The sequence below is a fragment of the Schistocerca serialis genome, chromosome 11 (assembly GCF_023864345.2).
Source record: "Schistocerca serialis cubense isolate TAMUIC-IGC-003099 chromosome 11, iqSchSeri2.2, whole genome shotgun sequence".
Taxonomy (NCBI): Eukaryota; Metazoa; Arthropoda; class Insecta; order Orthoptera; family Acrididae; genus Schistocerca; species Schistocerca serialis.
In genome coordinates this window covers 71,817,330-71,831,734 of record NC_064648.1, presented here as the reverse complement: position 1 = coordinate 71,831,734, position 14,405 = coordinate 71,817,330, and the positions used below count along the sequence as shown (strand labels likewise).

At 36.8% G+C, this 14,405-nt stretch overlaps 1 protein-coding gene across 2 annotated transcripts in view; it reads left to right on the top strand.

Annotated features, from left to right (window-relative positions):
- LOC126426819 (zinc finger protein 70-like) overlaps nt 1–13,375 on the top strand; it is a 72,199-nt gene extending 58,824 nt beyond the window's left edge. Inside the window, exons 8-9 of one of the 2 annotated variants that reach the window (XM_050088839.1) lie at nt 900–937; nt 9,207–13,375. In XM_050088839.1, coding sequence (XP_049944796.1) covers nt 900–937; nt 9,207–10,593 — 1,425 coding nt within the window. In that variant the 3' untranslated portion in view covers nt 10,594–13,375. The remainder of the gene's footprint in view (nt 1–899; nt 938–9,206) is intronic. The other variant, XM_050088840.1, reaches the window with a different exon arrangement.
- Nucleotides 13,376–14,405: the final 1,030 nt, after the last annotated feature.

Sequence of the window (14,405 nt, the reverse complement as noted above, 5' to 3'; positions counted from 1 at the left end):
TACAGATGACTCAGTCTTTACTGTTAATGTGAAATAGTTTGTTTAATCTGACATGTTTATCATTAGGTGATCATCTCTGGGTTTGATGACTGAATCTTTAGATTATCCTTGATCTTAATGGTCTTCTGCTAGACTAGAGTAACACTTATTTTACAGCTATTGTAGTTGTCCACATGCTCATTGATTCTTCATATGTATTCATTGTATGTATGAAAGCACATTCAATCATTTGAAGAGGACACTGTCCTCCTGTTAACCATGTTGTTCATTTCCTATATATGATAATACATGAATCTTTGTAAGATATATGCCTATAAAATAACAGCACTTCATGTAATAATTCCTATAACTTTCACGTCATGCTGTACTCCATAATTTCCTCTGTGGATGAAACTGATGTGACATTTAACGACTTCGATGTTCCATGCAGTGAGCTATCTCAAGAGTATGGCATAATATTCAATGCTACAGTTGTCAAAAAAATACGTTCAATAGCAGTTCAGATAGAACTTTTTTTCAGTTCTTTTCTTTACCTGTTTCATAAATAAAAATCAGACGATTTTTTACATTTGTCTCTGGTACTTCACCTTACTGTATGTGCATGGCAGGTGTATGATGTTTCACGCTTTTAATTTTGAAGTATCAAACAGGAAATTTGTTTTCAAATAAATCAGTGTCTTTATAATTATTTACAAAGCTAAAAGCAAAGTGCTGAAATGAAGTGTTAATTTTTACTTATAATTTTCTTCAATAACTGCTACAGTTATGTTGTGCCTCTTTGATAATAATATTTCCAACTATTGTTTGGAACAATCAGATGTTAGTGGGTGTTAATACAATTTTATTTATTTACTGTTTCATCAATTTTAAATCACCAGTAATTCTTTGTATTCTTTCAGGTGGCAGCCTCAATAAGAAATGCATCTGATTGTTTAAGGTACGTTTTTTAGTACTCACTGCAGAATTTTTTGAGCAGTATAAATTTTTAGTTACTCCATGTGAAAGAAAAATAATAACCCCTAGGGACCAAAATACCAGAAGTTATTTTTAAAAAGTTCAGTTTTTGGAGTTCCATTTTTTCTGTATATTAACCATTTGCTGTATATACATACAGTATATACAGACTACAGCAATATTATGCATATTATCAGAGAAAACACTACTATATCCACCATTCTATTATTGCAAAAGATTAAAAAGGAACTTTACGATATTACAACGTACATCAGTCCCATTTATAACATTGGTTTGCAGTAACAACACAAACAGCAAAAATGAAAACTAAAGCCCTTACATTAAATACTGTACTGTAATGTGAAAAATTATACACTCAAATAATGTTCTAAATCTAGTATATTGTGCTGTCACAGAGAGGAACAAAAATGCCTGAAAAATTGCCCTTGCAGATAATTTTCTAATGGCAAACCTTCAATACATCGTGCTGCCACAGAAAGAAACAAAAATGCTTGCTAACTAGATGGCCAGCTGTGAGAACGTATGTAAAACTAATGATCTGTTCATATGTTGCAGCAAAACTTTCTAAAGTGTCCAAGGCATTTAACACTTCATGGTGGGTAGGCAAAATGGTCTTGTCCTCCTCACATTCTTCTGATGTATTTTGCACCTCAGACAGAAATGTTTGTACACCAGGTTCAGGGTTTTAAATGTCTTGCAAAATAATCCACAGTCAGGTGACGTGATATTGTTGTCACCATCTAAATTGCCAATATAATGTCTCCAGGCATTGCTAAAACAGTTCTGTAAGTGTTACGAGGAAACTGATGGAACTGATCCCCAGCATGTACTGCATCCAATGCTTCCATCTCGTTCTCAGCAATAAGGATAGCACAAATGGCTTGTGATACAATGTCTTCATAGCAGCAGTAATGCCTTCATTCAAAGGCAGAAGGCAACTTAACATATTTGGTAGTAAAAAGTGAACATTTACTTCAGTTAATATTAAAACAAAAAAGCCATTTATCATTAACTGTCAATCCAAGCTTTCCAATAATGAGAGTAGATGCAAGATAAAGCAGTAATTTCATGTTCTTAAAACATATCAGTTTCTCAGATTTACTGATCACCCAAGATTGTTGTTCATCTATGTTGTATGAATTACAGACAAGTACAAAAGTTAAAAACATTGTTTACTGCTGGCCCCACCATGCCACATGTCACCTTTTATTTTGTGGGTTTGACTTGACAGAAGTTGTAAAGAAATCCTAGTTTTGCCTGCATTGCTGGCGTAATATATAGCAAACTTTTCTCTCACTTGGTCACATTCATGCAACCAATGCTTGCTCCTTCTTCATCAACATTATTCATTTGATTGCCAATCACTGAGCATGAAATTAGGCTTCTATTTTGGAACTTACACAGTCAACAAGCAAAACACCTGATGTCTGTTTTGAATGTCTAAATTTTTTTCTGCAGCCTCATTTGTTGTTGATTAAATTATAGTTCCACTTAAAGATACATTGGAAGTGCACATATAGCTTGAACCATTGTAAAAGTAAATGTTCAGCATCTTCATCCATAACACTGTGAAATCACTTTGATTTGCACCTGGAACCCAATGCAGCAGAATTAAAAACTTTTCATTTAAATAGTGTGGGTAATGTAAATTTGCTGAGTCTAAGCTTTCTGCCAGTTGTGCTGTTTTTCAATACACCATGTTCTGCTTCCTGCAGAATATTTAGTTTCGCTTGCTGATCTATGCTTTGTGCTTCCTATTGCATGACAACCCTTTCCCTGCTTGGAACTCAATGTTACTAATAGTGGCCCTGTTTAAAGAATATAAAAGCACATCTCAACATGGAATTGCACTTGTTGATGGAATCTAGTTTTCCACACTGTTGGTGTCACAATTGTTTTCCTTGTTGATGGCCATTGTTGAGCAATGATATGCATAAAGGTCAGCTAGAGAAACATAAGGAAAAGAGAAAAACGTTGACAATTCAGGTTTAATGAACATGTAATGATGCAACAGACTAAAAACAGTTTGTAATTCATGCTGACTGAAATTTGTTAACCATTAAAACATTGTATAATATCATGTACATCACTGCCAGTACAGATATTTTGCTGGTGTTAACCAAGTGTTCACCTTAAGTGAGTTCATGTTCAGCATGATTGATTGTTCATTATTATTCGTAAGTAAAGATATTACAAAGAAGTAGGGTTAGTAACACATTCTATAAAACAGCTGGTTTGTGTATTGGTTCCTTAATAAAAACAGTGTACTTCTTTTATTAAAAAGAAGCAAACTAAAGTGCAGGTGAAGTGTCTGCAGCTGTATAGTGCTAACTATTCTAATTGAATAGAAATTCAATGTGATGGGTACAAGCTAATTCCTACCATGTAGAATGAATAAGAGGAAAGGGTGAGTGGTTATATACCCAAAAACTGGAGTCTAGTTTAAGCCCCTTCAGATTAATGAATGTTGGGGTGAACAGCTCTTTGAATACTGTGTCAGCATTGTGGATTGGGAAACATAAGCTTGTTGTATTGACAGTTTACAGGCCACCATCATGATCTTAAATTTCATAAAGCAGCTGTAGTCAGCTTTAGTAAGGCCATGAAGACTTAACTGGTGAATAATCTTTTGTGACTTGAGAAGCTACTAACCAAGGATGGCTAGAATTACCAATGTCTGAATTTGGGAAATCTAACACAGTACAATTCCCCAAAAGGACTTAATGCACACATTGCAAAGTTGGCTGATTTGGGAGAAAAACAGTGATTTATCTGGCAATGACAGTAAAATGAATACTGATCAGTTGTGCTTAGATCATAGGAGGAAAGTATTGTCACCACAGAATTAGAGTGAAATTACAGGACAAATGTTATCAATTGTGTTAAGTATCTTGTGCAAGGTAGACAGAGCTCTAACTACTTCAGAAGACAACAAACTGTGCATAGTGTAATATTCTGCTATACTGTCTGTAGTGCACTATCAGATCTTCCTTTGTGTTCAGTAAAGCTCTTTTTTCCTGGCACAAGATGTTCTCATCCCAAATTGTGGCTGTGCTTTTTTGGTGTTTGAACTGTAGTAGCCACTTGACCTGTTGTATAGGAAGGCTGGACTCATGAGGTTGCAAAATCATTTTTAGGAAATAATTCAATTCTGCATTTACTGTGTATATCCATGGTAAACATTTATCATTTTTCACCTAGTAAATGCTCACAGATGAGTGTGACCGCTATGTCTAGATCTACATCTGTTCCTTGCAAAGCAATGTGAAGTAAAAGATTAATATCCCTGGTTAGACCTATTTGATATGCATCACACACCCTTTAGCAATGTTCTGAGGTGAGTCACACAGTTGTTTTGAAAGCATTGGATTTCTGTGGTATCCAAGCAATGGACTGACAGCTGTACCTACAACTGAAACAATGTGATGATTCCATTGGTATCTCCACATATTGCTACACTCAAGAATTTATGAGTGTAGTGATGGGGCACTATGTTTCTCCATTTTGTGAAATTCACTATTTTTAGTCCTAATGGTTAAAGGCTTGCTCCACTTCAAAATTTTATCTAGGTACAAGCTTATATATTCTTTTATGTTCTTCATAATTGACAGAGCTAGTAATTACATGTGCCTGTACAATTATGGATAGTTTTGCCTTTTTATCTGTGTTGCCTATGGAACTGAGTCAACAGTACTGTTCATAATAGTTTACCTAAATTTCTGTATTATTATTTATAATTACTTCTACTCATGCATTACTCCTATTTCATTTTGTGTTGATAACTCTGCACTCACCTAACCAGAAATGTTCTTCTTCCTCCCATGCACCACACTAATTCCCACCATATCATACTTCAACTTATCCATTTCTGATTTCATGTTCTCTGACTCACCTAATCAATCAAGGGACTTAACATTCCACACTCTCACTTGTAGTGATATTGTTTCTTTCCCCTGATGATATCCACCAGAGTAGCCCCCTCCCAGACATCTTATGGGAGGCTACATTGCTACTGGAATATTTTATCCAATTGGATGTCATTATCATTAAACTATACAGCAGAGCAGCATGTCCTCAGGAATTTCAAAATAATTTCCCTAGTATATGGTATGGTGGTGGCTGGTACCTTTACTACTGGAAAGACCGGCCATCTATCTTCATTAACCACATGTTAGCATGTAGACGCTCCCTAGATATCCTTCCATTGTAGTTTTACATACTGTATGTCTCCCAGTTTCATTAAGGCAGGCATGTCACTTCACTTTGGCAAGGTAAATGTTTCATATGGTAAGTGGGTGCCACACAACTGAAACATGTCAAATAACTTAGCTATTACCAAAAAGTCACAAAATTAGGAAATCATGACATTGTGCTGTGGAGATGCTGATAGACTCTTTAATTGCACACTAAATATCATATATTCTCACAACACTATAGTAAGTTATTGTTTATCATAAGTTATTTTTCAGACGTTACACAGCAATTAAGAAGGGCTGGTAGAAATGAGGCAACACATTCTTGAGGAAAATTATGAATAAATAAAATGGTAAGCTGCAGTTAAGAGATATAATATTAAACTGAAGTTCATAAGGGTTAACAGCATGTGTTACTGCTCATGTAATCAATCTTGACATGATGCCATAAGTCCCAAATGTCACAAGCTTTGTTGTGGGATTTCACTGTGTCATTTAAAGGACAGGAACTCCATGAGAAATATCAGAAAGCTGCATATGAATCAGGAACGCAAGTGTTGCAACAATTCTACCACCTTGGACCATGACTGTCCAGCAAAAGACTAGGATATTTGCTGTGTCATTCACTTTTGTTATGGGAAGGTTGTTCCAATGGGACATCTTGGTATATTCAGTGTTGGAACTTTCACTAGCAATGTCTTCAAGAACACATTTGATGGTGGCTTGAGGGTTGTGGCACCTGATGGGGGTGTTACTTGATGTTCTACTCTATCCCAAAAGAACAAGATAGAGAATACTTGAAACCTAAACCACCACCATACTCCCTGGAGAAAAAAACATAAAAGATAATAACTGTCCAAATAATGAGACTTGGCACTTTCAGAGCATCAGGTACAAATACCCTATATCCCATTAATCACATGTGATGCAAACATTTATGGCTTTGTGATGAAACCACAGAGTTCCACAGTGAAAACCTTCAAATTGTCATCTTTCCTAATGCCTTGTAGTAATAACACAAAAGCGTATCATTGGTTTAATATCTATTATACTGCAATGGAACATTCATGTTTTGATAGCACATGTGGAGTAAATTAAACTTTTTATTTGTAGAAGATCAGTGTATTTCACATAAGTTACTTTGTAAATGTTTCAATACTCCCATGCTGTCAGGGCACAGTATCTGACTGGTTGCCACTGGGGGTAAGGACAGCTGGATGGGCAACCTGTATTATTTGCTGTGTACGAGGGATAAGTGAGGACTGAGATCAGACACTAGCTGTGTGAATTCGTAGGGCAGTTTCTCAATGATAACAATAGATTTTGTTTTGATTTGCCAAGATCCTCTTTGCAAGAAGCATTGTTAATATTGTCCTAAAATTTTGCCAGCCACTTCATAATATTAATGTCAGTAATATGCAGGTGTAATGCCAGCATCTCCTGGTAGGTTGTGAGATGAGCTATGTCTTCTGAATACAAGTGCTAGAATTTACTTCAGCACAGTTATTTATTTTCTCACAACTAATCTCTAATCCTGCTTAATTATAATTGTAACCTACACACATACACATGTCAAAAGGTCACTGAGGTGGGTACCACTTGGAGCAAACAGAGGATTGTTTTACCATCTGGTGATATTCAAAATTGCTTACATTTTGCCAGACTATGATTATTGCAAGGTAGATTCACCACACTGTTGGTGCACTTGCCCTGTTGTGGAAGTAAGTGTCGACCTACAGTATTCACCTCTTGCAAAGCTTGGTGATAGTTCCAATGTTGTTCATCTAAAGTGAATATTTAGCCCAGAACAGCTGTCTACATAGTTTCTTTTGTCAGCTGGCTTAACAAAAATACGAGTAATGACGAGGAGGATTTATTATTGTTGTGATAGCCCTTAAAACTGCTGTATCAGTCAGGAACAAATCTAAAAACCAGAGGGGAGAAAAGGAGATAGCTCAGACTGGGTGGATGTAATGCTGCAAGAAACCTAGATATGACTTTTTATTTTCAAGTAGTGCTACATAACAGCTGAAGTAGTAGGAAAATTTCAGCTTTATGTGAGAAAGCAATCTTGCCTGTTCTACTGAACCCAGGGGAAAATGATACATTGCACAATAATTACTGTAAGGTGGCCCTCACCAACTGTAAGCCAAGTGACAAGAAAAATTCGATCAGCATGTGGCATACCTGGTCTGTAGAATCCAAGAAACTGAGCACTCACATCCAGTGTACATTTGAAGGATATTGCTCCACCCTGAGAATGTGAATGGCTGGAATACATTGCCTTTCCCTAATCTGATAATATGTTGGAAATGTGTGTAATTGTGGCTGTGTCCTCCTTGTATATGTGTTGATAGGAGTGTTAGGGGAAAGTCACTGCCTGCCATCTATGCCATCTGTAAGCTTTGAAAGTGGGAGGTGTTTTCAGCCACTTCGATTGTGGGCACACCAGGCATCTACTCTTATCATCCGACAGAAATGGAAGCAACTGTATAAGAAATGTACTACATAGGGCATTCTCAAAAGGCGTGTTCTTTTTAAATTCAACATACAGTACTGTAGTCAGTGGGATACAATATTCTACGTTAACTTAGTGTCTGATGATTTTAGACAGCCTTTTGTAGCCTTGAATTTAAACTCATGTCCCAACCTTACCACAACTATATGAGCTGCAGTATATCCAAGAAAACAGAGATTAACAATCTGCAGCACAACTGAGACCATGATTATTTTGTTCAGAGCTTTTAAGGCTAACCTCTATGAGCGAACTCAAGACACAAAAATTTCTTAATATGTTTCTTTGCACAGCCATCTACTGCAGCTAAATTTCAGTTTTTGATGAAAGCAAACTGTAATGTTTCACTGTCATTGGTTACTTGAAACCACATATCCATCAAAAAGCAAAACAGTCAAAAGCAGCAATCAGGATAGAATAATAGCATGCAAGTATGTGCATGCTCCTACCCACCCACAGCCATATCCACACTCAAATGACCTCATTGGGAAGCTCAAAGATGTCCAGTTCCATGGTGATGGAATGGGGTAGCTGCAGGTGGAATGATTGGACCCAGATATTACATGGGTAGACCATGCACCTACTGCCATCACTTGCTCGCAGAAGACTATGGTAGGATGGACTGTACATGATTTGTGCTGATGTCACCATTGATAGGGGTGTGTGATTCAGTTGAGGATGTTTTGGGACTCCATGGGACCAGGAGTTGTGAAGATACTTTCGAATGGGAGGCTGTAACTGCATTGGCATCCTCCCTGACAGACAATATGTCAATTAGAAAGGGCTACACATAAGCTGTGCTGCTAACAACACACACTAAAGTTGGAATAATTTGTGTGTGTCATTCACATTTGTTCATCATTCTGGAAATTTATGTGTGTGTTCCTGTACAGGTGTTGACCAACTGGTTGATGGCCACATTACCTAGCCAATAATAAATGTGATGTTTGTGGTAGTTGGGGAGTCATTTGGAATCAAATAAAATGCCATGCTTCATTGCTTTGTGAAATAAATTTATCATGAGTGCTTTTAAGAATTTACACTCTAAGCTCAAAGTGTTCTCCAAAACAAAGAAAAATCCACTTGGAGAGAGTGATTTATTTTAATTTTAAAATCATTGATTTCTCTTTTCTTTTCCTTCATCTTTGGGTGGAAACTGTTATGTCAAAAACTGAAGGATTTTATATCTAATAAAGGATTGGTCTAAAAGATTGTTGAACAGTATTTTAAAAATATTACAAGACCTTTCAATAACAGTACCTACTAAAAAATTAGGAAACCCAGTCAGCACTGAATGAGACTGGTCGTTATTGAATTTCCTGTGATCATTTGCCTTATAAAAATTCTATCGCTCTGGCAGAATGTCATGATAATTTTAAATCACTTGCATGTACTGAATAAGTTATCTGTGACACCCATACATTTTTATCTTTCGGTTTATAGTCCCTGATTTTGTGGATGGTGAAATACTGTTTTTTGTATCGTGTAAATCAACATTTCACACCTCTTTTCTCCTTCCTCAGTTTCATTCAAAGTGCTGGTGACAGCTGTAACGTTTCGTATCAAGAAGCATTACATCAAGGACTAGTCAATGACGATCTGGAGATAGATACAGAGATGACAACAGATTTCGGTATGTCTCATAACTATACCAAGTTACGGACTTCACATGAAGACAGCTTATGTGGCACGAGATTAAGTTGTAGCATCAGGGAAAAGGAATTCCATAAGTTTAACTGTAGTTTCTGCCTACAGAGCTTCCCTTCAAAATACAGACTCATAATGCATATCTTCATCCACATTGATGGTGAGCAGGCACCTGCATATGTGTGTAAGTCATGTGGTGAGGTATTGCCCACTGATGACAGCTTGAAAGAACATTTGAGAATGAGTGAGGGTGACCAAGCATTATCAGCTGCCAACAGTGAGAAACTTGAATGCAGTGATGACCATGAAAACATCTCCTTAGAAAGTGTACAACAAGAAATCGTGGAACAGACTGAGAAGCAATCTTCATCCGAGGAAACCAGGAAAACTTTAAGGAAATCCTTTAGTGACACATGCAATACACATACTGTGACACAAGTTGCAGAGAAACTCAGATGTGATGACTATGGAATTTTGTGTACAAGTGATCATGTTAATGTCCACACTGTGCTAAGTGCAAAGAGACATCACAAATGTGATATTTGTGGTAAATTGTTTACTCATTCGGGCAGTCTCAGGGTACACGAATTAATACACACGGGAAAGAGACCCCACGAATGCGGTGTCTGTGGAAAATCGTTCACTCAGTCGGGCCATCTCAAGACCCACAATGTAATACACACAGGAAAGAGACCCCACGAGTGCGATATTTGTGGAAAATCGTTTACTCAGTCGGGCCATCTCAAGACCCACAATTTAATACACACAGGAAAGAGATCCTACAAATGTACTGTTTGTGGCAAATCGTTTATTCGTCCGGGCAATCTCAAGGCACATGAATTAATACACACGGGAAAGAGACCCCACGAATGCCGTGTTTGTGGACAATCGTTTACTCAGTCGAGCAGTCTCAAGGTACATGAATTAATACACACGGGAAAGAGACCCCACGAATGCCGAATTTGTGGAAAATCGTTTACACAGTCGAACAATCTCAAGACACAAAAATTAATACATACAGGAAAGAGACCCCACGAATGCGGTATTTGTGGAAAATCGTTTACTCAGTCGGGCCATCTCAAGAGCCACAAGTTAATACACACAAGAAAGAGACCCCACGAGTGCGATGTTTGTGGAAAATCTTTTACTGAGTCGAGACATTTCAAGAGGCAGGGCTTAATACACACAGAGAAGAGACCCTACAAATGTAATGTTTGTGAAAATCGTTTATTCGTTCGGGCAATCTCAAGGCACATGAATTAATAGACACAGGAAAGATGCCCCACGAATGCGGTGTTTGTGCAAAATCGTTCACCCTGTTGGGCCATCTCAAGACCCACAATTTAATACACACAGGAAAAAGACCCCACGAATGCGATGTTTGTGGAAAATCGTTTTCTTAGTCGAGCCATCTCAAGAGGCATTTGTTGACACACGTTGGAAAAAGACCCTACAAATATAGTGTTTCTGGTAAATCGTTTCCTCGATGAGGCAGTCTCAAGCAACAGGAATTAATACACACTGAACAGGGACCACACAAAGTTATTGTTGGTGGCAACTGGGTCATCTAAATACACAGAAATAATACACGCAAATATGATACTTGCGGCAAATATTTTTCTTACTCTGGTAATCTCAAGGAAATCATTAGTACACACCGATAAATGACCACACAAATGTAGTATTTATGGCAAATTGTATAAAAACTCGAGTAACCTCAACAAACAGCCATCACTACACACTGAAAAAAAGGCTACACAGATGTGATATTTGCTGGGAATCTTTTACTTTGGCCTATCATATTTAGAAGCATGCAATAATACACATTATGTAGAGACCACTCGAAGTATTGTTGAGGTCTGTAGACTTAAACATGTTCAAAGGAGACCACAAGTGTGTTATGAATATTGTTTGCATGTGCTACAGAACGGTCACAAAAAATATGACAAATCCGTTTTCACAGCTTCATGTTCAAAGAAGTTGCATACTAAATACAATATATGAAGCACACAATTGCAATTTTTTTGTTGTAAATGCTCCATGCTATAATGATCTGTCTACCAGAAATTGGTGCATTGAGAGATATGTTACTTGTTTGAGTAGAAGTCCTATGCAGTAATCACGACTCCATCTTCTTCAAGAGAATTTACCAGTATGTTGCTAATTATTTGAAAGAAACTGCCATTTCAATATTCATGAAGCTGTAGGCAGTACCCAGGCGACAGCATAAATGTGTTTATTACACGTCCATCACTCAGGCTATTTTTCTCAACGATGGAGAAAGATACAAAAATATCATGATTATGCAAACATGTTACTGAGGTATGCCTCCTTAATAGTAATGCTATTTGTGTGATCAAAATTTGCACACATGTGAACTATCTGTGCTACTTCTACATTAGGAAATAACTGATGGTGGCAAGTATGCAGAGATCAGGCAAAAATTGTAATCATCTGCCTAGTAGCACTTTCAGACTGCAATACAACAGTGCTTCTGTATGGTATGGACTCATTAGTTCTCTGTTAGTTTTCCACTAGTAAATTGGGCTATATGTCTACACGCGCCTCACACAGTTCCCATTTACTGCAGGCTATCAGTTTGTTGCTGTGTAGTTGGTGTGCAATAGCATCCCAAATTAGTTTCATAATGATCTAATGAGGTGGGAAAGACAACAGTGTGAGCTATCATGATGCTCAAACCATTGCAGTGTGATTATGACCTTGTGATTGTGACCAGGGAATACATCAACCATTCAGTGACACAGAGGTTGCAATTATGTTCGTGTTCTCCACATCTGTCATGGTGCTTCCAATTATGACCAGCTGTTTTTTGGCGTCTCGTATGAATATCCCCCATAGCATGACATTGCCCCCATCGTTCTGCGCCTGTTGTGTTGTGCATGTGTTGAACGACTGTTCATCTGGATGATGGCACATCTGGGCACAACCATTGACCTGGTCCACAAGAAATGTCACTTATCCCAACACGTGACACGTCTTTATTGGTATGCAGTCCAATCTCAAGTATCCCATTTGTATTACTATAGTAACTGACAATGTTGTTAGATCAACATGGGAAAACAAAGCTGTTACATAACTTGGGGCCTCATGTTCAACGGTGTCTGCTGAATAGCTTGAAACACTTGTGCCTGCTCAAGCATTTTCTCCTGTCTCCACAGATTGCCATCAGTCCCACTATACAGAGCAGCTAGGTTCTGATCTCCTTGTTCTAGGTAATGCATGGTAATCCTACAACCTTTTGTCCAATTGTGGATATACCATCTTTCAATGATGTTCCGTAGAGGCTAATGATAGAAGCATCTGAGCAGCCAACCAGATTCACGGTTTTTTAGATGCACTTACCCAAGCACCAGGCCAAACCATCTGCTCTTTGGCAAAGTTATTTATGCCAGTTTTTTACACATACTGTAACTAGAATGATCACCCATTCATTGCTGGTTATATAGTTTCGTTACTACTTGACATAACCAAAATGCCACTGGGTAGCACACACTCCTCCTAGGGAAGTGGGTATAACGATTTGGATCAACAGTGTATCTTGACACAAAAGGATCTTCTGGTAAATTGTGTAGTAATTCAAATTTTCATGTTTCATTAAATTTTATGCCAATATAGTATTGTCAGTTTAAGTGCCATATTTCTTGTGAAAAATATTTGTATTAAAAATCCCTGTACGTAATTCTGATTAAATGAAGATTAATTTTATGCATCAAATCTTTTAATTATTTGTCTGTTTTTAAATATCATGTAACTACCGTACAAACATCAGTGGCAAAACTGTCATCATGTAGTGTCAGATTATAATTCCAATTGTTTGTATAAACACTAGGACTGTTGAAAGAGCTCAGTGTGATTACTAGAATATGAATTTAATCCAAATGCATAATTTTTATTTTAATAAGTTAATTCATTAAATGTGCTTTCTTTCTAATTGCTTTGTTTCAATCTGATTTTTTTGGTTGTCTTTTATCTGCTTTAAACATGATTTCATAGTGTGTATTTTCTATAATTTCTCTGAGTAAATGTGAGGTTTTCAGAAATCTTTACTAATGCTTTGTCTTATATTTCATAATGTTTGTTTTTGGTCAGTGTTTTCGATTTCTCACCAATTTCTTATTGGTCTAAGGTAGTTCGTTTATTAAGTTTTGTCATACTTTTAATAACTTGAGACTATTTTTATTAAGTGATAGGCATTTCTGAGGTTTCCGACAGTTTCAGCTGTGTGGCTTTTTACTGTAATGAGAATGTATCTCTCATGATGGTTCTTGCAACGTAATAGTGTGCTGCTATCTAGGCTGCAATACTGCAGTGGCTTTTAAATATTTAGGGAATGCTGATCTATTTATAGTTTGTGGACTCCCATCCTCATACACACTTCATTAGAAATTTTGGTTGTGACTTGGAAAGAAATTGCATGGATTTTAAATTGTGTCATTCTCCTTATAGTAATGTTGTTACACTATTCTGTTCAGCTACTTAGTTGCATATTTCTACTTCAGTTCCTGTTGGTACTGTGCTTTTTGTGGCTGGTCTATTTTAATCAAAACAGAAAAATATTTTGTTCTCTCAGGAATGCTTGCTAAGACAAACATCATTACTATTATTATTCAGGTAAGAACAGAGCCTTGAATTCACAAACTTACAATACTATACTCACATGAAGCTTAAATTTTGGCTTGTAACACTTCTGTTTTAATAGTCTCATCACTGAAAGTACGCTTGTGTTGATTCTAAAGATTCTGAACAGAAATTAAGTAACCCACAGTGATATATTAAAATAGGAGTTCAAGTGACAGAAGCAATGGGAAATATTGACAATAGTACTTTGTCAAAATAAAGTTTCATTAATTGTTGTAATATGGTATTTATATAATAAGACTGAAGCAAATGTCATTATTAGTAACTCGTTATTGTTGCCGTCATCATATGATGTTCCTGATCACTTTTACATGTTTTCTGCTGAAATATATGTGGAAAATTCCATAAAGGCTGTAATGAATGTCTTCACATTATCACCACTGCACTTCAAGCTAATATGGGTGGCATTTTATAAC